At 45.5% G+C, this 26,609-nt stretch overlaps 2 protein-coding genes across 4 annotated transcripts; one reads left to right on the plus strand and one right to left on the minus strand.

The window, feature by feature from the left end:
* The first annotated feature begins 6,065 nt into the window (after positions 1 to 6,065).
* LOC143823535 (uncharacterized) lies at positions 6,066 to 11,871 on the plus strand. Its single transcript, XM_077309947.1, has 2 exons — positions 6,066 to 6,500; positions 8,979 to 11,871. Exons 1-2 carry the CDS (start codon positions 6,174 to 6,176, stop codon positions 10,449 to 10,451), a joined length of 1,800 nt encoding a protein of 599 aa, XP_077166062.1. The 5' UTR covers positions 6,066 to 6,173; the 3' UTR covers positions 10,452 to 11,871.
* Positions 11,872 to 14,638: 2,767 nt separating this feature from the next.
* Positions 14,639 to 26,343, minus strand: TK2 (thymidine kinase 2). Of its 3 annotated transcripts, none has more exons than XM_077309954.1 (10): positions 26,022 to 26,343; positions 24,428 to 24,465; positions 23,501 to 23,575; positions 22,332 to 22,385; positions 21,638 to 21,727; positions 20,487 to 20,560; positions 18,466 to 18,554; positions 17,663 to 17,742; positions 16,818 to 16,898; positions 14,639 to 15,654 (listed from the first exon to the last, which is right to left on the minus strand). In XM_077309954.1, exons 1-10 carry the CDS (start codon positions 26,197 to 26,199, stop codon positions 15,556 to 15,558), a joined length of 858 nt encoding a protein of 285 aa, XP_077166069.1. In that variant the 5' UTR covers positions 26,200 to 26,343; the 3' UTR covers positions 14,639 to 15,555. The 3 variants fall into 3 exon arrangements, with proteins under 3 accessions (XP_077166069.1, XP_077166070.1, XP_077166071.1); XM_077309955.1 differs by having other exon boundaries at positions 26,079 to 26,338; XM_077309956.1 differs by having other exon boundaries at positions 24,424 to 24,465; positions 26,079 to 26,122.
* Positions 26,344 to 26,609: the final 266 nt, after the last annotated feature.

Genomic DNA, 26,609 nt, shown 5'->3' on the forward strand with positions numbered 1-26,609 from the left:
TAAGGAGAAACCAAAGCCAGATAATGGAGATCGGACAATTAGCAGATCCCATGTAAATGTCCTTTCACCCCACCCTCCCCCCAAGATCTATTTCCTTTTCATTCTTCCTGTTTCTATTGAGAATGTGTTTTTGTTTTTCAAAAGCAGGATCTGTTTTGATTGAGGGTTCTAAACTGTTCTTAACTCATGCCACCATTTATAATCCTGGCACTGTTTTATTGTTTAATTTAATAACCCTATTACCACTGAGGAGAAAGTCAATAAAAATGGGTTGATATCTTTTCTTAGGCCAGTGGCCTTTGGTGTCACAAGTGTGCCAGCTTTCATGTTACTCAGAATTTGCTTCCCTGCCAGCTGAAGATTTCTGTGTCATTCAAAAATTTTACCATGTTTATTATTCATTCTAAACTTTTATTTAATGCTTGAAATGTAAACAAATGAACGCATCAGCTTTGGAAGATATCCTTTTGGGCTATACCAACTGGGAATTTCTTAACAGGAAGACACATTTTTAACGAGGTACAATAAAAGCATCACAGTCTCTTCTACTGGTTTCAGTCAAGTAGTAAATACAACTGTTGCCCGGTTTATTAATGTATTTTGCTTTCTGTACAAAATAGCTTGCAGTTTGCATACGCAGCTGCCAAATGTGTACGGAAAAGGCCTAGTTTAACATCCCTTCTGAAGGACAAGTATGTAATTACTTCTTAAGGGGATGATGATTATAGTAAATAATATGCTGTTACTGAAAGCCAAATTATAAGACACCCATTGAATTCTCAAAAGGATGATCATTTTCATCTATGTGCGATTTTCTAAAGACCCATCCATTTTACAACTGGTATCAATAATGGCATTTTTACTCTTAAGAGATCAAGTTTTTAAAATTCTGATTCCTACCTAGGACATTAGAGGTTTGTTCAGAATAGAAGTTCCATAATTAGATCTTCTAGATTAGACCAATGGGCTCTCTATTCCAGCATCCTGTTTCACACAGTGACCAAGCAGATGAAAAGCCCATGGCAGGGACAAGCCTGTAGCAACTGGCATCAGAAGGTACACTGCTCCTAAATATGGAGGTTTTAGACAGCCATCACCACTAACAAACTTTGGTATACCTATCTTCCATAAATGTGTTTAATCCACTGATGAAGTTAGTGGTTTTGACCACAGCCCTTAGCAAGGGACAGCAGTGAGCAGGAGTTGGACTAGATGACCTCTGCCCCTTCGAACTCTATGATTCTATGATTCACAAATTCCATCTGTTGCCTATTGTCTGCTCTATCTGGCAACATCTCTTCAGGGTCTCCAAGCAGAGATCTTTCACATCACTTATGAATCCAATCCTGTTAACTGGAGATACCAGGGTTTGAACTGGGGACCTTCTGCATGCCAAGCAGCTGCTCTACCACTGAGCCACAGTTCTGTCCGTCCTTTTTTGAGGTGAGACAACTTGATTTGTATGAAGAACTCTGAAGTATGACCCATCTATGCAGCTATACAAAGGCATTACAAGAAGGTCCATTTCATTTTCAGTCCCTTTCCTAATAATCACTAGCATGGAATCGGCCTTTTTTTCACGGCTGCCATGCATGGTTTTCATTAGACCAGGGGTAGTCAAACTGCGGCCCTCCAGATGTCCATGGACTACAATTCCCAGGAGCCCCTGCCAGCGAATGCTGGCAGGGGCTCCTGGGAATTGTAGTCCATGGACATCTGGAGGGCCGCAGTTTGACTACCCCTGCATTAGACTATTCCCCCATGATATCAAGACCTCTTCCTTGATCAGTTACCAATAGTTCATGCACAGGAACTATTTTTCTGCTGGCAGAAGAATTATTTCCCCATGGTCTTGAACCCACCCTGCTGAAAAGCATTGCCTTTGGAAAAGACACAAGATAAAAGTGTGCTGGCTACAGTGGTTGGTCCACCTGTGGTAGTTTGTTCACATACACAAATGGTCATCGTATGTTAGAAGAAAAACATTCTTGCATTTGGGTACACTTAAGAGTCTGAAATAGTCTGCGCATTTCTTAAGAACTGGGAAGTTTTGATCCAGGGCTGAAGAGAACCAGATCAACCAGTCACAGCATCCATGTCCTGCTGGTAATCTCTGTCACATGATGGAGTGAACATATGTTTATCAACATCTCCTTATATTAGGATTGCAGCTTTAGCTTGGGAAACTCCTAGAGACTTGAGGGAAGAGGATTTGGGCAAAGGAGAGATCTCAGAGGGCCATAAAGGTCCACCTTCCAAAGCAGCTGTTTTCTCCACTGGGGGAGGGGGCGGATCAGTTCTCATTCTGAAGGAATTCCAGCCTCCACTGGGAGGGTTCACACCAAATCAAACAAATTGCTTGGAATGGAACTACAATAGAAAAACCGGCCCACAGTAATGCAGGGGTAGTCAACCTGTGTGACCTCCAGATGTTCATGGACTACAATTCCCATGAGCCCCTGCCAGCAATAAGATCCCTTCAAAACCTCCTATTACCCACCGTGCAATCTGAATATTTTCACTGCAGATTGTTTTCTTTAATCGCCCGACAAATAACAATATCACATTGCTCAGAAATCAGGATCTACGCCATTCGTTCCAGCAATCAAGATTTTTCTCCCCTTTTGAACAGTGTAATGCTTTGTAATAAACGTCATGTCTGTTTTATTCTTTTCCCCCTTTCTCATTTTAAAGACGTTGCTGGGGGGGGGGGGAACGTTTAGTAAAGAATATAATACACAAATCACAGCGGTTGGTTGATTTTATCGTGTGTGGACCAAACTGTGTTTCTTGATGGGGGGTGAGGGGTGGGTTCTTTCCAGTCGACTGGCACTTGGAAACTTGTGGCTCAGTTGCACAGTGCAGGGCGTGGGTGGGTTCCCTATAACCCAGCTAGCAAGTGGGAAATGTGAATTTATAGTTATCTGAAGTGGTTCCATACTGGCCTATTGTGGCAGAATTGCCATCAGTGGCAAAGGCAGATACGATTACATCAGCTATTTTCCGATTCCACCGTTCTCTTAAAATGGAAATGGAAGTCCAGTTTTCCCAGGAGATTGTTGGCAATTGGGAGTGCCCATTCAGAAATAGATGTCTCCATCATAGGAAGACACTTGGCTTAGAATTTCCCAACAGTACGTGATTAGTGACCACTGCCGTGGCAGCCGTTTTGTGATCGGTCCCACCTGACCTCTCATAGAAGCCATTCTATGGTGGTACCTTCCACTTGGTCTCAAAATTCCATAAAACACTGGGGATCCCATTCTTTTCCATATAGGCATATGGCTGAGGCCATGGTGGGTCTTGAAGTTACTATCGACGGATCCCTTAGCATCGATTGAATCAGGACCCTCGCTCCCACGAGAGAGATATCTTGGCCCCCAATCGGACAGAGGGAAAACATGGGGGGGGGGCTTATAACTCTGTATCGCCATCTTTTAATGTTCAATGTTTTAAAGGGGCTTTTAGGGGGTTATACTGGTTTTTATTGTTTTATGGTGAACCGCTGCGAGTTCAAATGGAGAGCGAAAATAAATATGAAAATAAATTTAAAAAAGAAAATAAAAAATAAACAATTGCTTGTTCAAGGAGCCAGGTTATTGCAATTCTCCCCCCCCCCCCGTTGTTATGGAAATGAATCCCAATCTAGTCATTGTGCAATTATTGTCCCCATTTGTTGAGATTTCCTGTGTGTTTTTGTGTGTGCATGTCTGTAAAAGAAGCCAGTTTAAGGATTCGTAGGGCCCTAGAAGACTGCATTTGTGATGGGAACAGCCAAACTAGGAGGCAGAGTCCATCCACCCCCCAGTAGAAAGAGATGTCACTTTAAGTGTCCTTAAAGAGGGAAAGGGGGGGAAGAGAGAGGCTATGGCCCTGATCCATGGGTGGGGGAAGCACCAGACTCATGGAAACGCAGGGCCTGTAGGATGTGCTACATAGATAAACCAGCCCTGACTGTAGCACAGTTTCTTGGTTTATGGGGAAGGATTTCACTTCAGAGGAAGTGATTCTACTAGGTAGAATTGACAAGGGTTGTGAAATTCATCTCCACCACAGGCAGGGGACGAGGGGTATAGCATTTCCAGAGCCTAGCTGGAAGACTCCTGGAGATTTGGGGACGCAGTCTGGGGAGGACAGGGATCTCCGAGGGGTACAATGCTATAGAGTCCACCCCCCAAAGCATCCATTTTCTCCAGGGGAACTCTGCAGATGAGCTGCAGCTTTAGGGATCCACAGGTCCCACCTGGAGGCTGTCATCCCTAGAAGCAAAACTTGAGTACAGACTTACGTGGGTGTGCATTGCTCAAGCTGTTCCCTGTGCTTAATGGCAGGATCCAGGTGTGGGGATTAATGATACAGCACCATGAAAGAACTGCATTAATCAGCTCACGCTTAAAAGCAAAATAGGTCACACAGATGACGGATGCAGGTGGAAAGAAGTGAAGAGGCAGAACGAAAATCAGAAGGGACCCACATTGTGCACAGAGGAAAATCCAGGAGCTGAAGGATTTCTGTGGTAAAACATTCACCGGCAGCATGTAGGTTTTCTGTTGTGATTGCTAATAGTCTGGGACTCTGTTCTCACAAACAAAAACATCCCAATTTCTAACCTCAGCTTTTCAGTTCTGATTCTCCCCCTTGCCTTGTCTGTCTTCATAGCCAGGTGATATAGACTTGAATGTTCTTTATAAGAGGTGTATCCCCCTCCCCCTCTTTACCACGTTTGCTGGCAGGGGCTCATGCGAATTATAGTTCATGGACTTCTGGAGGGCCGCAGTTTGACTACCCCTGATTTTAATAATAAAAATTTAAATGACCCTTTTCAAACGGGCCCTTAAAAGAGCACCCGTATCTAAGTTTGGATGAAACCTAAGTTGGAAAAGAGCAGATAGGGTTCCCCACAAAAAGAGTCCATGCTGAGGATCACACAGGTAAGGTTGTCTCCAGGTACTGCCTGGAGGTCTCACACGGCATTACAATATTCAGATGACAGATATCAGTTCCCCTAGAGAGAATGGCTGCTTTGGAGAATGGACTCCATAGCATTATAAATCATTGAGGCCCCACCTTCCCTAGACTCCAACTCTAAAACCTCCAGGCATTTTCTAACCCAGAGTTGGCAACCCTGGATGGGTGTGCTCTGGGCTGTAGTGAGGAATTTGTTGTTGTTGTTTTAATTGCTAGATCCAACCCTCTAGCCCAGGGGTAGTCAACCTGTGGTCCTCCAGATGTCCATGGACAGCAAATGCTGGCAGGGGCTCATGGGAATTGTAGTCCATGGACATCTGGAGGGCCACAGGTTGACTTCCCCTGCTCTAGCCCAGCGTTTCTCAACTTTTTTATCATTGAGAAACCCCTGAAACATTCTTCAGGCTTCAAGAAACCCCAGAAGTGGCGCAATCATGCAGAATATGGTTGGGAAGCAGAGCTCTGGACACGCCCACCCAGGGCCACACCCCTCCAGGCCTATCATTGGCTATGAGGGAGGCGTGTCATTTTATGAAATAATTTTATTGAGTTTTTTAAATTTATTATTAAAATAGTTTCCTTTAACTTTTCCCTACTACTGGAGCACAGGCGCATGCTGCAGCAAGTAAGACTCCTGTGATTCTGTATATTGGTAAAGGCTCCAATATTATTACATCTTGTCTGAAGAATTCGAAACAAGAAAGCCACGCCGGAAACTCTGTCCTTTCCCAAAAGTTTTTCAGACTAAAAGAAGACATTTTACACAAGCTTCTCTGCGTGAACTTTATTCATGTTGATGTTTAGACCCAACACAAGCTCTTGGTTCCCCTGAGTCTTCAGTTTTATTGAAAAGCTAAGAAGCTTTTTTCCACGGGGATGGCGAATAAAGTGCCACACCAGGCTATCTCCAGGCCGCACCTGGGAATTGGCAACGGCACCCCGCCCGCTTTCTCTTTCGTTCTAAGGCGCTGCTCCCCACTTCCTGGATCAAAGAGGAACCGAGCCCTTGAGCTTTGAGTGACGGCCAAGGCGGCCATGGCCAAGGCGGCCGAGCGACGACCTGGCCAATGAGAGCCTCCGCGGCAGGAGGGGCGGGCTCTCCCAGCCAATAGGCGAAGCCCGGTGGACGGCGACTTCCTCGCGCCGCGGAGTCCCGCAAGTGCGGGGCGAGTATTTCTTTTTGCATTCAAGGGTTGGGGGGCGGGATGAGGAGGCCCCCTCGGGCGGCGCTGCGGGTGGTCTTCCTGGACTACTTGGCCTTCTACCGGGCCAACTGGACGGAGGGGAAAGTTTGCAGCTGCAACGAAGCGGCCGTCAAGGCGCCCGCCCGGCGCTGCCTGGAGTCCGCCTCGCGCCCGTCGGAGGGCTTCCGCCAGTTCAACGTGTACGGCATCGCCGAGAGGTGCCTGGCGGCGCAGCGGCAACCGGGCGGGCTCGTCTTCCGACGGCTCATCCGCGCCTTCGAGTTCCTGGAGCTGCTTTGCGTGAACCTCTTCCTCTCCCCTTGGAGGAAAGAAATCAAGTCCCTGAAGGTAAGGGCAGAGGGTCTTCCGTGTAGCCCGACGGGTGGATTGATTTGGGCATTTATACTCCGCTTTACTTCCTCACCACCTCGCCTTGGGCCGGGAGGTTCTTCCAGCAGCGCGCTCCGCCCAAGGTCGTCCAGCAAGCTTCTAGGGAGAATCGAAACCAGGTCGCAGGGCATCAGGGCAATCTCTCCAACACCAGCACCCCCCCCCGCCCTTTTACACTTTGCACCTCCCGAAAGGCAAATAACAGCCTGCAGGCCGAAGTTAGAAACATGAACACAGTGCACTAAAAGCTTTTTTAAAAAATGCATTTAAAGAAAAGGATGCTGTGTGAATGCTGACACATGGTAATGCATTTAAGTGAAAGTTTAGCCAAAGCATGTTTACTTGGAAGCAAATTCCAGTGGGACTTGGGCTGCAATCTACTCCTCCCTATTCTCATCACAACCACCCTGTAAAGTAGGCTGGGCAAGAGATCAGCCCCTGGTGACCTAGTCAACTTTGTGGTGGAGTGGAGATTTGAAGCCTAGCCTGTCAGATCCTAGTCTAGGGCAGCCAAACTGGCTCTCCAGCTGTCCATCAACTACAATTACCATGAGCTCCTGCTGGCTCTCCATCAACTCTGTCCAGCTGTCCATCAACTACAATTACCATGAGCTCCTGCTGGCTCTCCATCAACTCTCCATCAACTGGAGAGCCACAGTGAGGCCACCCCTAGACTAGTCCATCACTTCACTAGCACTAAAACAATTCAGAATGGCACTATGTATTTTTCTCCAAGGAGAACTTGGGACAGCTCTGCTCTCCTGACTTTCTGGAAACTTCTGTGGTCTCCTACCTAGGAAGCTGGGCTGTCCATTTTGAACCACAGTGGTCCTTGGTGGTCTCTCCGAGCCCCAACTGCTGGTAAACAGGATTGAACGTAGGGCCTTCTCCATCCAAAGCATGTATTCCGCTCCTTCCCTGTGCTTGCCACTTTGTGTTGGCAGGAAATGGGTGCAAAAGAGAGCAACGTATGGAAATGTTTTTCAATTTACTAGAACAGCCTTGGCCCTGGGCTGCCTAAACAGGTTGCCAAATTAACATTTAGAAGGTAAATCCTGCCTGGAAGATCTAGGGCACAGCCAGTTTCTGTCTTGTCATTTCTTAAAATTATAGTCCCCGTGATTTTTCCTATTTGCATTTATAAAACAAGGCTCTTTGAACAATTACAGCAGGCAAATGGAACGAAGTTTGAGTTCAGGATCAACACACCTGGGAATAACCTTTTGTGTGCATGCACACTTCCTCAGGTTCATCACTGTGCATGCATCTCAAAGCCTATCCCCAGGATTAAACCTTGTTGCTCATAGAGGTGCCACTGGACTCAAACTGAATCTATCTTCATGGAAAACAGGTAGATGGGTGTGACTTTATATTGAGGAGCACTGCCTGAAGGCTGAATTACTAGACCTTGTTGTCATGTGGTTACTCTCTGGAGACTTGTTACACCCTCATTTATTTAGCTATATTTATCTCCAGTAGTCCTTCCCTTGGTTAAACTTGAGGCAGCAAATATGGGGGTCCCAGGAAGACTCCCAACTAGGCACCGACCGGACCCGCGTCTGCTTCAGAGATGAGTCTGCATCACATTCCACAGGACGTAAAAAGACACACTTAGACAAATCACAGGACAAGTTAGAAGTCAAGGGCAATTTTCCCCATTTGAGAGACAGAACCGGGGAAGAATGGATTGCTCCATTTCTTCAACCATTTCCTAGGCTGCCCCGTATTTGTATCCTGTTCAGAGGCTTGTACAGCACTCTGGTGTTCTGCTTATGCCCCGTTTGTGTGGCTTCTCAAAATGTTGCAAAGATTCTTGTGCCGTAGATTCACCCTAACTTGGGGGGGGGGATATCCAATTAACTCCAAAATAGGTGAATTTAGCAACTGGACTACAGACCACTTAGCGACAATGATTGCCCTTGATTGCTTGGATTCCTGGCTTACAAAAAAGGATAACGTCCAAGTATATTAAAATTGATAAACTTGCAACATAAAAGCCTGTTTTATAGAGCCTCTTGTGGCGCAGGGTGGTAAGGCAGCAGAAATGCTGTCTGAAGCTGTCTGCCCATGAGGCTGGGAGTTCAATCCAAGCAGCCGGCTCAAGGTTGACTCAGCCTTCCATCCTTCCAAGGTCGGTAAAATGAGTACCCAGCTTGCTTGCTGGGGGGTAAACGGTAATGACTGGGGAAGGCACTGGCAAACCACCCTGTATTGAGTCTGCCATGAAAACGCTACAGGGCGTCACCCCAAGGGTCAGACATGGCCTGGTCTTGCACAGGGGATACCTTTACCTTTTAACGTAAAAGCGCACCAGGAACAGTTCAAGATAGCAGCTTCTCTCTGAGGCTGCAAAAGGGTGTCCTGGGCTTTTCCCATCCTGCCGTTTCCTGATGATGCTTCCCTTCTCTCCCCCCCCCCCTCTTTCCCTTTCCCCAGACTTTTACAGGAAACTTTGTCTACTGTGTGCAGTCCGTTCTACCGGCATGCATCGTGGAAGAACTGCTAGAGAAATTAGGCTACGTCGCAACGACAGCAACGGAATTTTCCCTCGTCAGGAAGCTGAAAGAGGAAGAAGCCGAACAGGCTGCGTTTGAAATATTTCTTGCAAGAATCGAATGCGAAGACCTCCTGGAAGCCACAAAGGAGGTACGGGACAGCGACCTGAGGGACGTCTTACAGAAGAGAGCCCAGAAGCACTGGCATCCAGAAGGAGAGGGGGGTGGAAAGCATCAGCCCTCTCATGGGAAGGAGCCCATGTCGAACAGAGGAGGGAATAAGAGGCCAAGGTACATCTGTTCTCCGCAGGTACACTTGACAAACGACCAATTGGCTTTTGAGAAAACTAAAAACACTGAGCTCAGAGGGGACTTGAGTCTCACAGCCACTGCAGTCAAGGCACCAGAAGCTCCTTCTGAATTCAGCAGCAAGCAAAGCTCAAGTCAGAGCCGAAGAGGTGCCTCAACACCGTCTTGCGTCAGAAGCTCAGACAGTGAGGACTTCTTGACGGAATACAGCGACATTGCAATCGGGCAAAAACCTCTCCAGCGTGCCAGCCTCCCCCTGAAAGCATTAGAGGATAAGAGCTGGGCCACTGGACCCACGGGGACCACCCTGGGGCCACCACCAAACACAGCACGCTCGCAAACTGCTCTGTCTCCCAATGCCAGTGGCCCACAGGCCTTGGCCATTCTGAATGACGCTGCCTTAGAAGGCAGGGAAGCCCCTTGTGACTACCAGGCCCAGGAATCCTCCCAAGAGGCAATTGAATCCAATATCAGAGATGCCATGAAGTGCCTGTCTGTTTGCGGGCCATGTCCAACGGACCAGCCCAAAGAATTGAAAGGAGAGAGTGTCGCACAGCACGGCAATAAATTGCGGATGGTGATGAGTTTATCCAGAAAAGAGGAGTCTCATACCTCTCGTCCACTAAAGGCCGAGGAACACGGTGAGGGAGAACTCATTTATCCGATAGAAGAAACCGCAGAAGCAGAATCCGTGAGCCCTCAGGAATTTGGACCCTCAAGAGTGAAATTCGCAGATACACCTAGAGGGGATAGAGGGGATTTCACCACTGATCTCTACTCATCGGATCAGTTTCCTAACACCAGCGAGATTGCTTATCCCACCACTGGTTCGATGTCTGATGGACTTTTTGTGGGTGCTTCCAGGTCACACAGAGTGCCTGAGCGCTACAGGTACATGGGGGAGCCACCCGGTCCAAACTGTGGCATCCTTCCCAGCAGTAGTGAGTTTCAGTTCCCTCATAGCATTCCGGATCTGCAGGGCAGGGGTGACCTTGAAGGACGATCTCTGCAGGCGTCCTTCACAGAGGAAGTCTGCTTTCCGACTTGCGTGGTAAAAGTGAACGAAACCAGCCCGGAAGGTTATGTCGTCATAAGCAAAGACTAAGCAGTAGATTTAATACGCCTCCTGACGAAGTCCTTCGGAACCTTCACTAGCCAACAGAAGCGGGTATGGCGGAGATGTGCCAAAGGGCTGCACACAGCTGTCATTCCTTCCCCAACCCGTGTCTTGTGCCAACCTCAGAGTGGCCACTAGAAAGGGGAATGTGAGCGGCTCTTTCAGCTTCCAATCTCCCATTCATTCTGCAGTTACTTCAGCTCGCTTCCCACCTTTAGCGCCATGTTGGTTACAAGATGGGGTCCTGACAGAAGACTGGAAGAAGTTTGGAGAGCTACAGAAACTAGAGGGCATGGGAAAGCCCACCTTGGTTCAGTTTGGGGGTCAGCATGGTATCAGTTCCCACAGAATATCCCAGCTAAGGGGAGTTCTGAGCCTAGTTTGCCTAGTTTCTTGGAATTTTTTGGCCCAAGTCAGGGGTGGCCAAACTGTCTTTCCAGATGTTCTTGGACTACAATTCCCATGAATCCCTGCCAGTTGGCCACAGTGGCAGGGGCTTATGGGGATTGTAGTCCATTAATATCTGGAGAGCCGCAGCTTGGCCACCCCTGCCCTAAGTTAAGCAAACACTTTAGTCATCTTTCAAATCTGAGGTTAGGACAAGGATGTCAATTTGTTTTTGCTTGCTCTTCTCTTTTGGTCATCACTTCACACAAACATACCAAGTCACTGTTCTTCTATGAAATACTTAAGAAAATGTGACTTGTATGGTATGGAACAGAACTGCATAGCCACAGGGTCCTCTGCTGCCTATAATTTTTACATTCTTTAAATATTATTAGTATGTTGATTCTGAATGGTGACATAAAAAGAGTTTCTTCCCTCCTGAGCCTTTGATGGAAGTGCCCCATGTGAAGATTACAGAAAGGACATTCTGGTAAATTTAGTGTATAAAAAAATAATCAGACAGTGGTCTATATCCAACCAAAGGTTTATGTAACATAAGGGTACTTCAGGGGTCTTGAGAGGACTTTCGCTGAACCTCTTGGAATTTTATTTCCTGAGGGCAGCAGAGAACTTGAGTCTTTCTGAGGTTGGATACAAATAACACTTTTGAACACTTCTCAACTGCAGCCATACTCTCCCGACTTCTTTTTCAGGCATACCACTTTATCACAGCACACTTACAATCCATTTTGATTGGTTCTCTGCACACATACTGAGCCTGCAAAGTCCTATTAAAATCTGTTAAGAGCCTGCAAGTTCAAAGCTTTCAACCCCTGCCCTATGGCTCCCAGGCATATGGAATGAAACTTCAATTGGCAGCCGTATTTATAAGCTCCACAGGGCTCCAGCCTTTGTGTAAAACGCAAGTGAGAACCCTTGCGGGAAAAGAAATTTCTGAAATATTTCTGTATCAGTTTGCCACCCCAAAAAAAGTTTTCCAGAATAAAGTTTGCAAAAGAAACAGGTTTTCTTGCATTTATTCCAAATGGACTGGGCTGCCAGTCGTTCTCTCCCCCCTCCCTCAATATTTTAAAGGTAACGCTTGGTGATGGAACAGCAGCAAGCAGCAATGGTTTGAGGAAGCGAAAATACCTGGATTAGAGGCTGGAAGCTGCTGGGGCCTAACAAATGCACCACTTAGAGAAGGAAGGTGGCAAAGGGCAAGCATATCTCAGGCATCTGCAAAACAGGAGGGGGGAAGGATTTTCATAAGGATTGTGTAAAGCACAACACTGAAGCTGGCTATTGCTAACAATTGCTAATGTCAAAATAAGACTAAAACACCGTTAAAACTTAGGAAAACACCAGCCTGAGTCCCATTGTTTTTCTTGGCTTTTCCACCCACGTGTGTTATCTGAAAAAATCCTTTTGTACCATTTATGCCTACTGTTCCCAAGTAGTAGAAGAGCTGGGTATTCACTGCCTGGAGGAGTTTCAAAGTCGCTTACAATCACCTTCTTCCCCCTGCAACAGCCACCTTGTGAGGTAGCTGAGGCTGAGAGCTCTGAGAGAGACTGCTCTGTGAGAACACAATCAGGGCTGTGATGAGCCTGAGGTCACCCAGCTGGCTGCATGCAGAGGATTGAGGAATCAAACCCGGATTGCCAGATTAGAAGTCTGCTCTTAACCACTATACCATGCTAGCAAGGGAGAGCAAGTAGGGAAGCAGGCTTTTTGGGAGAGGGGGGGGGGAGTTGGTAATCTATGGATATCAAAAGTGACACAAAAGTGACACAACCAGATGAATGCATGTTTGGATGCAAAACGGGAGCACTCAGCTAAAACCATGCCCCAGCATCAGTGGTTTTCCAATGGAAAACTGTACCATTGGGGACATGCATTTGTGGACTCACTCTCAGAACCTAGTCGCACAATAAGAAAACACACAAAGACCAACATGTGCAGTGAATGACCTCTGGCGACTGGGCTACTGTCGCTATGACTAAGTTGAGCAATTTTGGTCTGACACAAACAAGATAATGCAGTCACTTGAAAACAGGCAATATTCTAGGAATGATTAAAATACGCCATGTGGATTTCTTGAAGCCATTGGAACTATATGCATAGATCACTTTTTCCTTTAAAGGGACCCTCTCAAGTCCTAGGTGAATTTCCCTATGCAACCACTGGGGGAAATATGCTGTTGCAAAGCTGCACAGATGTTTATTTTGCTGTGAAGCCGTATGCTGAATAACTGCTGCAGCCCTTTAAACCCAATGAAAAATCAGGGCAACACCACAGCTCTTCTGAGCTACCGAAAAATTAAGACACAAAGCAACAGGCTATTAAACTAATTATAAAGGTCCTCTGATACATAGCTGAGTTTTATCCATCCCGTATTCCAGCTGAGGGTGGGGGGTGTTTTCAGATCAAGCCATACAAACACTTCCTCCTGCAGATTACTTTCTGGCAGTCTCTCGTAAACTTAGCCCCTGCTACTAAAATGGGAGTAATGATGTGCGGTAACTTGGAAATCGTAGATTTCTCCAGTGAGTATAAATTAAGCACAAACAGTTTAAAAACGGCTCGATTTAATCTGAGAATCTCTGCTCAAGAGAGTGAGCCACAAGCGGCCTTTACACAACAGCAGAAATTTAATGGAGTGGTGACAGAGAAGCCATGTTGGGATGTCTTCAAGATCTTGTTTCCTGCCTGCTTCACCCTGTCAAACCGCATCTCACTAAATACCAAGTGATTTTCATGGATGCTCGAAACAGTTACACTGCTTAAGATCACCTGCTCTAGAATCAATACATCATACGAAGTCAAGCAACAACTCCCCTGCCTCTCTCACGCACACATTTGGGAGTGCAATTATTTACACTCCCAAGAGATTATTTCAGTTCAAGCACATTTTGGAGACAGTGGCTGGAATGTCAATAAAAAGCAAAATCCTAAAAAAACAGTTCCATGCACTCCCCCCCCCCCCAGAGTCAAGTGGCACCAGGAGGACCAATCAGAGAAGGGGCTCAAGAGGGCCGTTTGGCCTAGGCCTCAGGCCCTCCGTGGCAGTCACATGGTAGCGGCAAGCATTTCCTGCTCTCAGAATTCTAGAATTGCCCACAGGCTTAACAAGGTTGCAGAACACCTGCATTAAAAACATCAATCCTTGAGACTATTTCTACAGCAATACTATGGTTTTCCTCTGTTCCTACACGGCTCTCAAGTGGGCAGTGAATTGAGTTGCTAAAAGGCTGGGGGACTGCTATCACTCTGAAAGGCTCATACAGTTAGTTGAGATAGGCCAACAAGCCACAGGTGATACGAACAAGTCTAGGGGGCAGTCTAGGATGTAAATACATACATGTCTATGGTTTTGCAATCAGGCCAAATGGAAATACAAGCCTAACTACTCTGCATTTCCATGCCCCTGCCAAGAATACAACAGACATAATCACAAGTAGAGATCACTGTCTGATGGTCAACTGACACCAAGAGTTATACTCAGTGATAAACAGCAGGATGGGACTGTTGCCACAGGTATGCCAACCTTGTAACAAGAGGGCAATATGTGCAGATATGTTCTGAGCAACTATTATGCCATATCTCAGTGTGAACCCATTTCAGGGAGGGTTTTTTTCACCTGTTTTCCTGTAAGGAAAGTGCTCTCTTTGGGTAGAAAGGTGGCTTTAAATAAAGCAATTCCTGTAATTTGTATACAAAGTTTAGACAAGCCTTAATATAGAACTCCAGGATGAGGAACAGAATTCTGTTCAGGTGACTAGGGAAACTGTTGACACAGTACATTTATTTTCATTCATGTTTTGTGTAATTCCAAAATTCCCGAGTGGCAAGAGAACAGCAGACAATTCTGAATAAAAACACATCACCATTTATCTGTTCATATACCAGCTAGTTTTCAAGCCTTCAAAAAAACTATACACACTTATACTGTCCCCTTCCAGATTAAATAAATAGGATTTTGAATGCACATGTATTTCAGAAAGAACCTCTCAGAAAGCTGCCCTTGAAACAGCAAAGTCACACCAGCATATTAGGATAATATGTCATCAGAACATAACAAAAATTAAAGAGATTGAAGTTTCTCGTCTCTCATTCAGGATTAATGTTACTATACACATTAAAATATGTTAAATATTACAGCATTCATAATTATTCAAAAAGAGCACAACACACCCTACAAAGAAGTCACCCAATGGAATGACCCTCAGAGCTGTTCTTTCAACTGCCCTGTTCATAAACCGGTTTGGAAGCAGAGTGGAAGAACTGCCTAAAACAGATCTCAGAAGGAAGTAGACAGAAATATCCACCTAGCTAGCAGGCTTCATTTTCCCTTTGGAAGGTCTTCATTCTTAAAACCTCTTGTTACTTGGGAGAGTTTTGGGAGACAACACGGGGACTCAAGGTGGGGAGTTCTTTTGGTAGGAAAGGGGAATTCTGGGGTCAGGCCCAGTTCCTCTTCTGGTTCTAGGCTGCGTTCTCGAGACATTTTCAAGGCCTTGCATCCAAGCACTGGGGCGTCTCAAGTCTCCTCCAACAGCACCTCACTGAAGAGCCTTCAAGTTAGAAAACCCCACCAGAGAAGAGGCACATAGACTGTTAAGAGGAGGTGACAGAAGACCCGGCATATATGCAGTGTTTACTGGGTTCTGCAAACAAACAACACAGTAACATGTACGCCTTCCTATAAGCACTGCCGCACGTCACAGGTGGTTAAGATTCGGTCCCGGTTTTGTTCATACTTCTCAATCATAGCCCGTGTATCTTGGTCAGCATGAAGCACCTTCAAATCAAGAAACCAAATATTAGAACAAGTCTTTGGTAAGTTTACCTAAATGTCTGGAGTAGCTGTGTTTAAAAATACACGAGAGTCAGGGCAGAGTGCTGGATTAAGATCTAGGAGAGAACCCACTGGGATATGGAAGGTTTTTGAGTAACCTTGGCCTCTTTCAGACTAAGCTACCTCACAGGGTTGCTGTCAGGGTAAGAAAGAGAAGGGGAGAATGCATGCTTCCCTGAGATCCTTGAATCCGAAAGTATTAAATAAGCAATTATATTAATATCATATGAGCCTCTTGTGGTGCAGGGTGGTAAGGCAGCCGACATGCTGACTGAAGCTCTGACCATGAGTTCGATCGCAGCAGCCGGCTCAAGGTTGACTCAGCCTTCCATCCTTCCGAGGTCGGTAAAATGAGTACCCAGCTTGCTGGGGGGTAAACGGTGATGACTGGGGAAGGCACTGGCAAACCACCCCGTATTGAGTCTGCCATGAAAACGCTAGAGGGCGTCACCCCAAGGATCAGACATGACGCGGTGCTTGCACAGGGGAAACCTTTACCTTGACCTTTATTAATATCATGCCTTGACCTTGACAGCCCAGGCTAGCCCAATCTTGTCAGATTTCAGAAGCTAAGCAGGGTTGGTCCTGGTCAACATTTGGATGGGAGACCACTAAGGAAAGCCAGCGTTGTTATGCAGAGGTTCCCAAAGGCAAACCAATCCTGAACATCTCTTGCCTAGAAAACCCCAGATGGTCACTGTAAGTCAGCTGCAACTTGGCAGCACTTGACATGCCTACAGCCATCATCACAGGTGACGTATCAAGAATGGCTTCCGAATCTAGACAACTGATCGTGATCACAGTGCACCCTGTACTGGTATAGGAGCCTACCAAAATTCGGAAGCCTTAAGCCCAAGCTGCACTGTGGTTGTGACATCCTCAGGACCTCCTATCCTCTGCAAATGCCAAATGTCACCAAATGCCAAGGGAGCACCGAACAGCCATTCTGTCTGGGCTGGCAGGAAGAGAATCGAACTCAACCAACCACTGGGGGAAAGAGGATGGGCTTTTCACAACGATTGCTAAAGATGTCCCACTAAAGGCAGCTTAAAACGTTCCTCCACCACTGCCGAACGGAAACAGACCCATCAAGAATATATACTTACAAGCACAGGACAAGGAACTTTAAACCGTGTTTGCTTAATGAGCCACTCTTCATAGAGTTGATGAATAGCTTCCAAATATTGCTGTATTCCAGAAAGGGGTGGAAGGAGAGAAAAGAAGCTTTTTAAAGGTTGCTTTTGTAGTGGACGTCCAACAGTTTGTTTTAGAGTGCAGTTTAAGCCATAACGTTGCACCCAGGAATACAACGGCACTAACACATAAACCTGCACTGTGATCTTCCTGGGTTCTGGCCCCTGCTACCCCCTGCTCAAGATCCAGTGTGGTGAAGAAGCTAAAGAGTAGCAGACTCTAATCTCAAGAGGAGGGTTTGATTCCAGACTCCTCCTCCATATGCTGCCAGCTAGATTGCCAACTTCCAGGTGGGGGCCTGGAAACCTTCAGGAACATGAAAGACAGAATGAAAAGAGAAAGGTCTACACAGGTCGCCCCTGTCCCCACCTTCCCATCCAACCGCAAATTTTATTGCTCCATTAAAAGCTCAAAAATTAAATTGCTATTTCATGAATATGCAGCATCCCTGCAGATATAAGGAGTAAACGTGCCTTGGAACAAGAACCCCCCCCCTTTCCTTCCCAAAGGACGGGCAATTTGTGACCATCCATTCCTGGGGACTTCCCACATCTTCAGGCAGAAAGGCACAACGCTGATGTTGAAAGAGAGTGGCTCATTCAGGCTCTCTTTTGCCCAGAGAATGCACACCTTTGGTCATGCTTTGTGCAGCTCTATAAGCGCCGTCTCCCCACCCTGGCTGACTTCTTGTCTCATCAGCTTTCAAAGCCAAAGACAAGAATTAATCCCAAACTACGTCCAAAGACTTCCAACTCACCATCGGAATGACCTTTTCCTCTTCTCTGCACCTTCTTTTCAGCCTTTCGTAACATGTCTTGGGAGAGGTCTGCAGATAAACTGCCATAAAAACAAGATGTACCTAGCATGGTTTTTATTCCACATGGTCTTGGGAAGATTCAGAAAGAAAGTATATTGATAGCGGTTTAGAAACACCCATCCCGGATATCATTTATCAAAGAGGATGTCCCTTTTAGGAGCTGATGACAAGCCTCCACTTCCAGCTGCACAGGCCAATCCGGGTGCGCCCTGCAGAGCTGGGCACACCCAGATTAGGCCGGCCCCTGGAGCGCCCGCCCCCAGAAGCCAGCCTTGAGGTGCTCAGGCAGCCTTGTGCCCTGATGCTGCCTGTCCACCAAGGAAGGCACTCCTGCAGCACCCTGGCTTGCCTGCCGCTCAACCTGGCCGTCAGCAAGCGCAGGTCAGCCAGCTGCAGAGCCATCAGCCCAGCTGCTAGCGGGACGACCAGGTAGGGTGGCAAACGGTGCCATCAGGGGATGCCCGCTGCTAGCACCCGTTGCATTCTTACATGCAACAGGCTTTCGGCCTAGTACATATATAATTATTTAACAATTAAATAATTACGTTCAAAAATTATTAAAAGCATTATTAAAACTGCCTACTTTATCATTTTAAATGACTGAAAGGTTGGCTGATGTTTAATCAGTGAAGGCTAGTGGGTTCTTGAGCAGGGAGGCAGGCATCTGCATGATGGTATTTCCTGGCCTCAACCTGGCAGAATACCTGTTATTTTTTTTAACTACCACAAAGTATGCTTTTTACCTATTAAGTCCACTGAAACATCCAAATTCTTGATGATCCACTCAAACCATTCTGTCAGAACTGCATAATCCACCCCAGGCATTTTCCCGCTGCAATGAAAAAAAAGGGAGGGGGGAGAGAATCAGAGAATTTGCACAGTTGTGACAAGTTCTGTAAAAATGCTTTTAAGCAAACCCTGCTGAAGCTATACCCATGTGTTTGCCTACATCCTTCCAGAATCCACCCTCTGACCTCTACTCAAACCCTGTACCCCAACAAAGCCAAAACTAATTCTGTGTTCTTTTGGTTGCACCAAATCAAAAGTTATTATAGGGACTGTTCTGGATTTTGCACACGCCAATATGGCTGGTTACAATCTTTTGCCTGGACTGTCTACTCACTGGCTTGAAGGAGCTTTTATGTCGCTTCATTTAATAGTTACATGATGTATTGGTACGATGCATAAACAGAAGTTCCTGCAACTGGGTGCCTTAAGACAATTTACAAACAGAAAACTTCTATCTTGCATTCTAAAGACTTCCCTCATCTTCAAATTGATAAGGGTTGTTACAGATTGTCTTTAAAAAGGCTTTGGAACTTATAATATCAACAACCCTGCAGCCTGCTGTATTGAATCCAACAAATCTCGCATATCAATTATGTCAGTTCTACAATGAAACATTTAAAGGCAAAAGAGGCAGGCTTCTAACTCTCAAGTCAATCAATAGGGGGGAAAATCCACAGCCTCTAAGATTTTCAATATATGCACATACTATCTGATACAAAGGGGGAGGGAGGCCAAAATTGACAGCTTCAGCTCCAAATGAGAAAGCAATTCCAAAGCTATTAGATATATCTTGTTTTCTACACAGACTTTGATGAACAGGGAAACTTTTGAGATCAATGCTTTCATACTCAAATCTAAACCTTTCAATATAGTATGGCCCAACATGACTGTGTTACTCAGCTGCCACCTTGTGGTTTAGAAATAACTTTTCCCCCATTTTCAAAAGAAGATAGTAAGTGCTCCAGAACTAAGGATGGAAAGGGAGAACTGATTATCAGAGAGGGCGGTGTGGGCAACTAGCAATAGCTTTATTACATGCAATGGGCAGTTTTCATGCCATGCATATGTGGCAAATATCAGGATACAACAGAGTAATGTGGTTCCTTCAACAAGAAACCTCATTTTAAGTGCGTTAGCCCCAAATGAGATGCTCAGGTCTGCCCATCCACCCCTAAAATCATCCGATGTGTCTGGGCTCATGACATTTGAACGTTGTAATTTATTCATTCCGAATTATTTATTCGCCACCTCTCCTCTTCAACTCCTTGATGCAGCTCACAAAAACGATGCACTTGATTTCCATCAAAAATTTTAATTAGTTGCGGTTTCCTGCCAATGCTTATAATTTGCACTAAAAAAGACCCATGTAGGCAATACAGTGTCACTTGAATAACTTATCAAAAAGGTCAGGACAAGTCTCTTAAGCTTGCTTTCGTTAATCTTCTAGCGATTGCTGATCCATCACTGTAGAAAGGGCAACCTCAAGAGGAGAGCAAAACAAGCCTGTTTCGAATATGTCTTCCTCAGTACAGTTTCAATGGACATACAGGAGTCAAACACGATTTTTAAACAGCTCCCGAATTCTGAGACTTCTCTTGGCAACAGATCTGAGTGTACTGAAAGAGCTCTGAAACTGTACCGAGGAAGACATATTAGAAACAGGCTCGTCTACTCTAGAAGACTCCAGAAAGCCAATGCAAGAGACGTGTCTTGACCTTTTTGACAAGTTATATAAGCCACAGAGTTCACATTGTAATGCCTACACGGGTCTTTTTCAGTATAGTACTTACCTTGTATCCTGTCGATGTATGAATGCTTATAATCTGACACAATACAATGGATTAAGTTGGATAAACTAATACAGTAGTATTTTCCAATTGGAAATGCAGAATAGACCAAAAGCGAGTTCAGGGAGCACAAGGTTTTCCCCTTAAAATGAACACAGATAAAACTGACAAGATGCTGGATCCCATACCTCCGATACAGGTTTTCTACAAAGATGTACTTTGCGCTGAGAATTGATCTCTCCATCATTCTTATGGGAGAAATCTGAAAATTAACAGACAAAAGATGTTCAGTAATTTTACTTTTCTTCAGATCCACTGGAGGGGGAAAAAAACTTTTTTGCAGGATCTGATGTGTCTCCCTTCAAAGACTGGGGAAGCAAATGTGCATCTTTACAATTGGATGGTAAAAAGAACAACTTCTAGTCTGCGCTTGAATGAATTATAGTTGCATGTAAACAAAACTGGGTAAGCCCAACAAACCAAAGAACTTTGTCCTGAAATAAATGTAAAAGAGACACTGATTCTGCACCATGAAGCAGTTCTAAGCAACTACAAGGATCATCTGCACCTGGTTCCTATTTGCCCCACCAGGAGCTCCATATGGGACAAAGAACACTCCCTAAGGCGATTTCAGGGCAGGACAATTGCACGGGGGCAGGAAATTAAGCCCCCTTCATCTCATGCATCATTATCCTGATTTAAATCAGGGCTGTTCCCAGCACAAAACTCACAGTTCACGTTGAGTCACAGAGAAGGGGAAGGAAGGGCACGAGGAAAACATTAACATGTATTTAGGGCATCAAAGGCTTGACACAGGGCCAGGATGAAATAAGACAAAAAAGATCTCTTGGCAATATGAACTACCAGGATGATCAAGCAATTTTTTAAAAGCTACCGACTTCTCTCCCACATGCCAACAGCTTACTACTACTTTATGTAGCCCCATCACTGCACATGGCATTTTGCAAAGCCAAGTAAAAATAAGCATGCTGCCAAGTCTCAACCAACTCGGGGTGACCCCAGGACTATGGTGTCTCCAAGGCAGGAGATGAGTAGAGGTGATTAGCTGTTGCCTTCCTGTGTATAGCAAATCCAGTCTTCCTTGGTCATCTCTACCCAAGGACTAACCACGGCCAACCTTGCATAGCTTCCAGGCACTGACAAAGTCAGGCTAGAAAGGGGAAAGGTGCTACTCCGGTGGAACTTAAATAAGAATGTCAACCCAGGGGGTGCCAACAGTAATACAGCTTGAATGTGAGCAGAGGCAATTGGACAAAGGCTTTGTGGTCTTTGGGGAGGTGAACTTCAGTATTGTCAGCAGCAAAACCTTCTGACTTACCATCGGCCTTGTGTGCTGGTCCAGCATGGTAAGCTGCACATAAGTCTGCAACGTTATGCCCCACCGCGATGCATCTTGGTACATTAAGCCCTACAGGCAAGGAAAACAACATTATCACAATCTTTTTGATGAGCTAGCACAACCCATCAAGACGGGATGTGGGAGTGTGTGTAATGCAGCCTTTCTCAACATTTTTCAAACCCCTAAAACATTCCTCAGGCTTCAAGAAACCCCCAAAAGTGATGTCGGCACTGGGTCAGAAACAAGTCTAGGGCAAGCCTATGCTGCTCCCCACCCCCATCCCCCACAGCTCACCTCTCCGGACTCATGGTCAGGGTCCCTCTCCTTCCCACCCCCTCCAGGCCCATTATTGGCTATTTTGGGCGGGGGGAAGCAGGTCGACATGAATATATATGGTCCTATCGCCTGATACAATTTTTGTAATGTAAAAAAATATATTTAAAAATTAATTAACTCCCACCCAATTGGAGAAACCTTTCCAGGGCCATTGTGAAAACCCAGGGTTTCATGAAACCCCAGTTGAGAAAGCCTGACGTAATCTAATGAATGTTCTTTCTAATACAGTGATCAAAGCCACATCAGACAGCAGGTGCTTTTTATGCATTTTAAATCATCACAATCCAGGTTAGGTAAAAAGGCACATGACAGTGAGGGATCCATCCTTGTAACTCACCAGGGGGTTATAACCATGCACATTCCTCCATTTAGACACCGGTTCAGTCAACACCTGAGTTCAAAAAGAAAAAGTAATTCAATGCATCTGCTTTCCCTCACCCCATACAGATGGATTTTCAAGAACTATAATAAAGCCTAATTTATTTGGTCTACATAAAACCATCCAGGAAATTCAACCCTACCCTGGAGAAACGACATGCAAACAGAATTAAGAACACAGCACTGCTTGCACTGATAAAAGACTGGCCAGTAGTCCACCAATGGATCACAGCCTGCTCCAGTAGTTGCTGTGGGTTTTGTACAGAATGCTCATCTGGGTATCTCTGGTCCAGCAAGCAGTTCTTATACTCTCAGGCAAAAGAACCTATTTAAGATCACAGTGCAAATTATGACATACCACAGCAGTTCTTAAACGTTTCAAACTTTGGAACGCTTGCAAACATGTCGTGCTTCCAGAACCCTACCACAGCTACGGTTGCCAACTTCTATGTGGTAGCCAGAGACCTCCCACTATTACAACTCATCTCCAGGCAACAGTCATCTATTTACCTGGAAAAAATAGCCCCTTTGGAAGGTGGGCTATATGGAATTCCACCACATTGAAGCCCCTCCTCCACCTTCTTCAGACTCCATCTCCAGAATCTCCAGGTATTTCCCAACCTGGAGTTGGCAACCCTAACTACAGGCCATTGACAGCCATCTCTTCATCTTACAAACAGAGAATTCTCACATATACCAATGCATTCCAGAGTACTGTACATAAGACTCTATACACTGGGCCAACTATCCCAGTAGTGGCTTAGAATTGGGCCCATCAGACCTTTTCCCTAAAGCAAAAGAAAGAGATGGGATTAGGAAGGAACTGCTAAACTAGCTGCCTTCCATATTCCATATCTCTCAGCAGCTTCCAGGTTCATACAGATACTGTGGAAAGAGGGCAATTGAATTACAAAAAAAGTCAGATTCAGGTGATGGGAGATTTGGATCCAGCATGCTTAAAATCAAAGCCAGGCTGAAGATGAGTTTTTACTGTGGGGCTAAGGCCATGTCTGAGCTGTAAAACTTCATAGGATTACCTCCTCGATGAAGGCAAGGCCCAAGATCACGGCCCCAAAGGAAAACTTTGGGTAAAAATGTGGCACAGAGAGAAGTTTCAAGTCTAATCACCTCAATGTTAGAGTTTTTGGCGAAATAATCCAGGCATGTCGTTTTCCCACTTGCAATGTTCCCTTCGATGCAGATCTGGAGGAAAAAATAATACCAAGGTTTCAAAATGAGATGAGGAATCTGTACATTAGGCTAAAAATGAGTTGGCAGACTGTGTGGTCAGGAAAGTGGTCATTCACTCCTCTTACGTGACCACTCATACCAAGGCAAAGTTTTCCCACCCCTCAGGAATCGAAGTGTATAAAATTTTAAGAGTTGGGGATTTTGTTAGAAGTCATGAGGTAAACAAAGGTTTTGATCAATCATTCCTACTTCTGCCCAGAGTGTTTGGAGCAAAAAATGCTATGTGGTCCTAAGGAGAGGGAACAGTGGATTTGGAGGTTACAAAATGTTGGTGAATATGTGATGGAGTTACTATTACTTATAATCAGATTTACAATATGTAAATTACACAGAGACGACAAAGAAACTTATTATTATTGGCTTTAAGCGAGACAAAAGGAAATGCAATTATTAGTTTCTTTGGTTTATAAATAACAGATTTGTTCTAGGCAGTATTATGTTAGTTTAGCTTCTTGCTATAAAGCTCTTCGAATGATCTGAATTAGTAACTCTGAAACATTAGCAAGTATCATCAAATTTTTCTAGAACAATCAGTTTGGTAAATTACAAGAAGGGAACATAATACATAAAATGAGTTATTTTGTTTAAAATGAGGCATTTAATTGCTCTTTCCGCCTTCTCTCTCTTGAAATTATATTTTATCAGTATCTTACAGTAAAATTCTTGGACCGTATCTCTGAAGCATTCCAGATCACAGGAGGGACCTAACTGCCTCATGCACAGACCTCATGCACATTACACCCAATAACAACTTCATATCCCATAAACTTTGCATTTATTAACGTGAATAGATAGCTTACTTACAACCGACTTTTTCTCTCTTCCATTTGCCAGGTGTTTATCTTTAGAACAATAAAGCAAAAGCGAGTTAAATTATTGTATATCTGAGCTGTAACAATCATTCATTCGAGTTAGCAAATAAGTTTCATTTTGATTTAACTCTCCAGCTGTACGCCACTCACTTTATATTTTGCATTGAAAGGAAGTATTCTATATTTGTTACCAAAGCCACTCTGAAAGATTTTTCCACTCAGAATCATGGGTGTCATGATTTTCAAAGCCAAAAAAAAACAAGTTGAATCACATCTGAGTACTGTGGTGCCACCAAAATGCGATAAGACACAGCTGGGGTGGGGAGAGAATATATCCTATCCTACCCCCTTAATAATGTCTGGAAATGTATACTCAAAACTCTTCATAGCATAGAAAACCATCCAGTAAATAACATTCCATTAACCTTCTATTAAAAGGACAAGACTTTTTTTTCCCCTCCAGGCTGTCAGCAACCCTACACAGAACCAATGTTCCCATCCAGCCGCTGATCACAAAGCCATACCCAAGCTGGACAGGTGAGAGTTGAGGACAAAGTAGGTTGTGGCAGAAGCTTTCAACATCAACAACAGTCCTCTAATCTGCAGCCCTTCTGAGAAGGCCGCTAACCCAAGTAGATCCCCTGCTGCCAACTAAGATCCAAACAGGAAGAGAGGGACATAGTATAATCTTCTTACAGCGTTGTAACCTCAATGCTGGTTTGTAAATGTTCAACATACACAGAGATTTTCATCTTTGAGGATTGTCAAGGTATATTCAAACAGAACCAGGTAAACTGGATTTTGGGGGGGGGGGGGGAGAGAGTTCCTGAACTTTTCAATGGAATTACCACTCAGAATGACATGTTTGAAAAACATAAAATAACCTGGTTTTTAAACAACCATGAGCAACTAGAGATTCTAGAGGTGTAGGCACTCTGTGCATTTGAATTGGTGTTGGAAAATAAAAAGATTTCCAAGCAGTGTCCATCTAAAGGTCTTCAAAGAGAATACACACACAGGCTCAATTTTGAAGACAATTAAGATATTAGAAACAGCACACTTTAGCAGTTATTTAGCAGTTATTGCTGAAAGCAGTCTTACCCTTGCAAATAACATATGCAAGTTTCAAAGAAGGCAGCCAGGGTATTTTTAAATACACAGAGAGGCTGGAAATTCACTAGTTAACATTTTACACTATATGTGTAATGCGGGGAGGCGGGGGAGGGGGGGGGAGTCCAGACTCCAAATTGTGAGCGAATCAAGAACCAAGGGTAAACATTACTACAGTACCGTAAACGGGCAAACCCAAGTCGCAATGGAGAGCACCAATAAATACGACGCATTCGTCAAACCCGCGAAAGGAGCTTCTAGAACCGGAGTAGTCAAACGGCGGTCCTCCAGATGTCCATGGACTACAATTCTCATGAGCCCCTGCCAGCTGGCAGGGGCTCGTGGGAATTGTAGTCCATGGACATCTGGAGGGCCGCCGTTTGACTACCCCTGTTCTAGAACCAGGCTGAAAAAGGGCCCCCCCGGGATTGCATTCAGGGTGGTTGGATATATAAACATCATAAAGCAGCAGCTACCGGACATATCAGCGGAGGCGTCCACATGGGGATCGGTCATGCACAGGCCGCACTTGCCTGTCTGCGGAGGGCTTTTCGGCCTGGCCTTCCAGCTACCGATACCGAAAGCAGGCTGAGCCCTTCGGATGCCCCGAGAGCCCAGCAGGAGCCGGAAGAAGAGCGGACGCCCCGGCTGCATGGCCCATGTCCGGTCGCGGCTTCCACAAAGAGAGCTGCAAGGGTGCAAAAGCAAGCGCCGCCGGCCGAGCTAGCTCGCTCGCTCGCTTCCTTCCTTCCTGCGGCTGCAAACGTTTTGCTTCCTGTGCGCAATCCGAGCGCCCCGCACCGGCGTGCGCGAGCCGTGCCGGGAGAGAGGCCAATTTAAAGGCGCAGACCCGAGACAGAAAGAGAGCCGCTCGGGTAGGCGCAGATGCTCGCCCGTCAAACTGGGCTTGGGAATGCAGCCTCGCTTTAGCATCCCCTGCACCTTTCAAAGAGCCAGATTCTCCGGTTTGGAAATGCAACAACGCATCGACTGGGGCTGCCAACCCGGGCACTTTCCCCTGTGTGCAAAAGCCGATTGATTATGCTGGCGCTTACTTCCGAGTA

The sequence above is a fragment of the Paroedura picta genome, chromosome 14, assembly GCF_049243985.1.
Source record: "Paroedura picta isolate Pp20150507F chromosome 14, Ppicta_v3.0, whole genome shotgun sequence".
Classification (NCBI taxonomy): Eukaryota; Metazoa; Chordata; class Lepidosauria; order Squamata; family Gekkonidae; genus Paroedura; species Paroedura picta.

Coding starts and splice junctions, on each gene's coding strand:
- LOC143823535 (XM_077309947.1), top strand. CDS start 6,174: ATGAGGAGGCCCCCTCGGGCGGCGCTGCGGGTGGTCTTCCTGGACTAC. Junction 6,501..8,978: donor AAGAAATCAAGTCCCTGAAG/GTAAGGGCAGAG, acceptor CCCTTTCCCCAG/ACTTTTACAGGAAACTTTGT.
- TK2 (XM_077309954.1), bottom strand. CDS start 26,199: ATGCAGCCGGGGCGTCCGCTCTTCTTCCGGCTCCTGCTGGGCTCTCGG. Junction 21,728..22,331: donor TGCATGGTTATAACCCCCTG/GTGAGTTACAAG, acceptor CCTTGCCTGTAG/GGCTTAATGTACCAAGATGC. Junction 16,899..17,662: donor AGGAAAAGGTCATTCCGATG/GTGAGTTGGAAG, acceptor TCTGGAATACAG/CAATATTTGGAAGCTATTCA.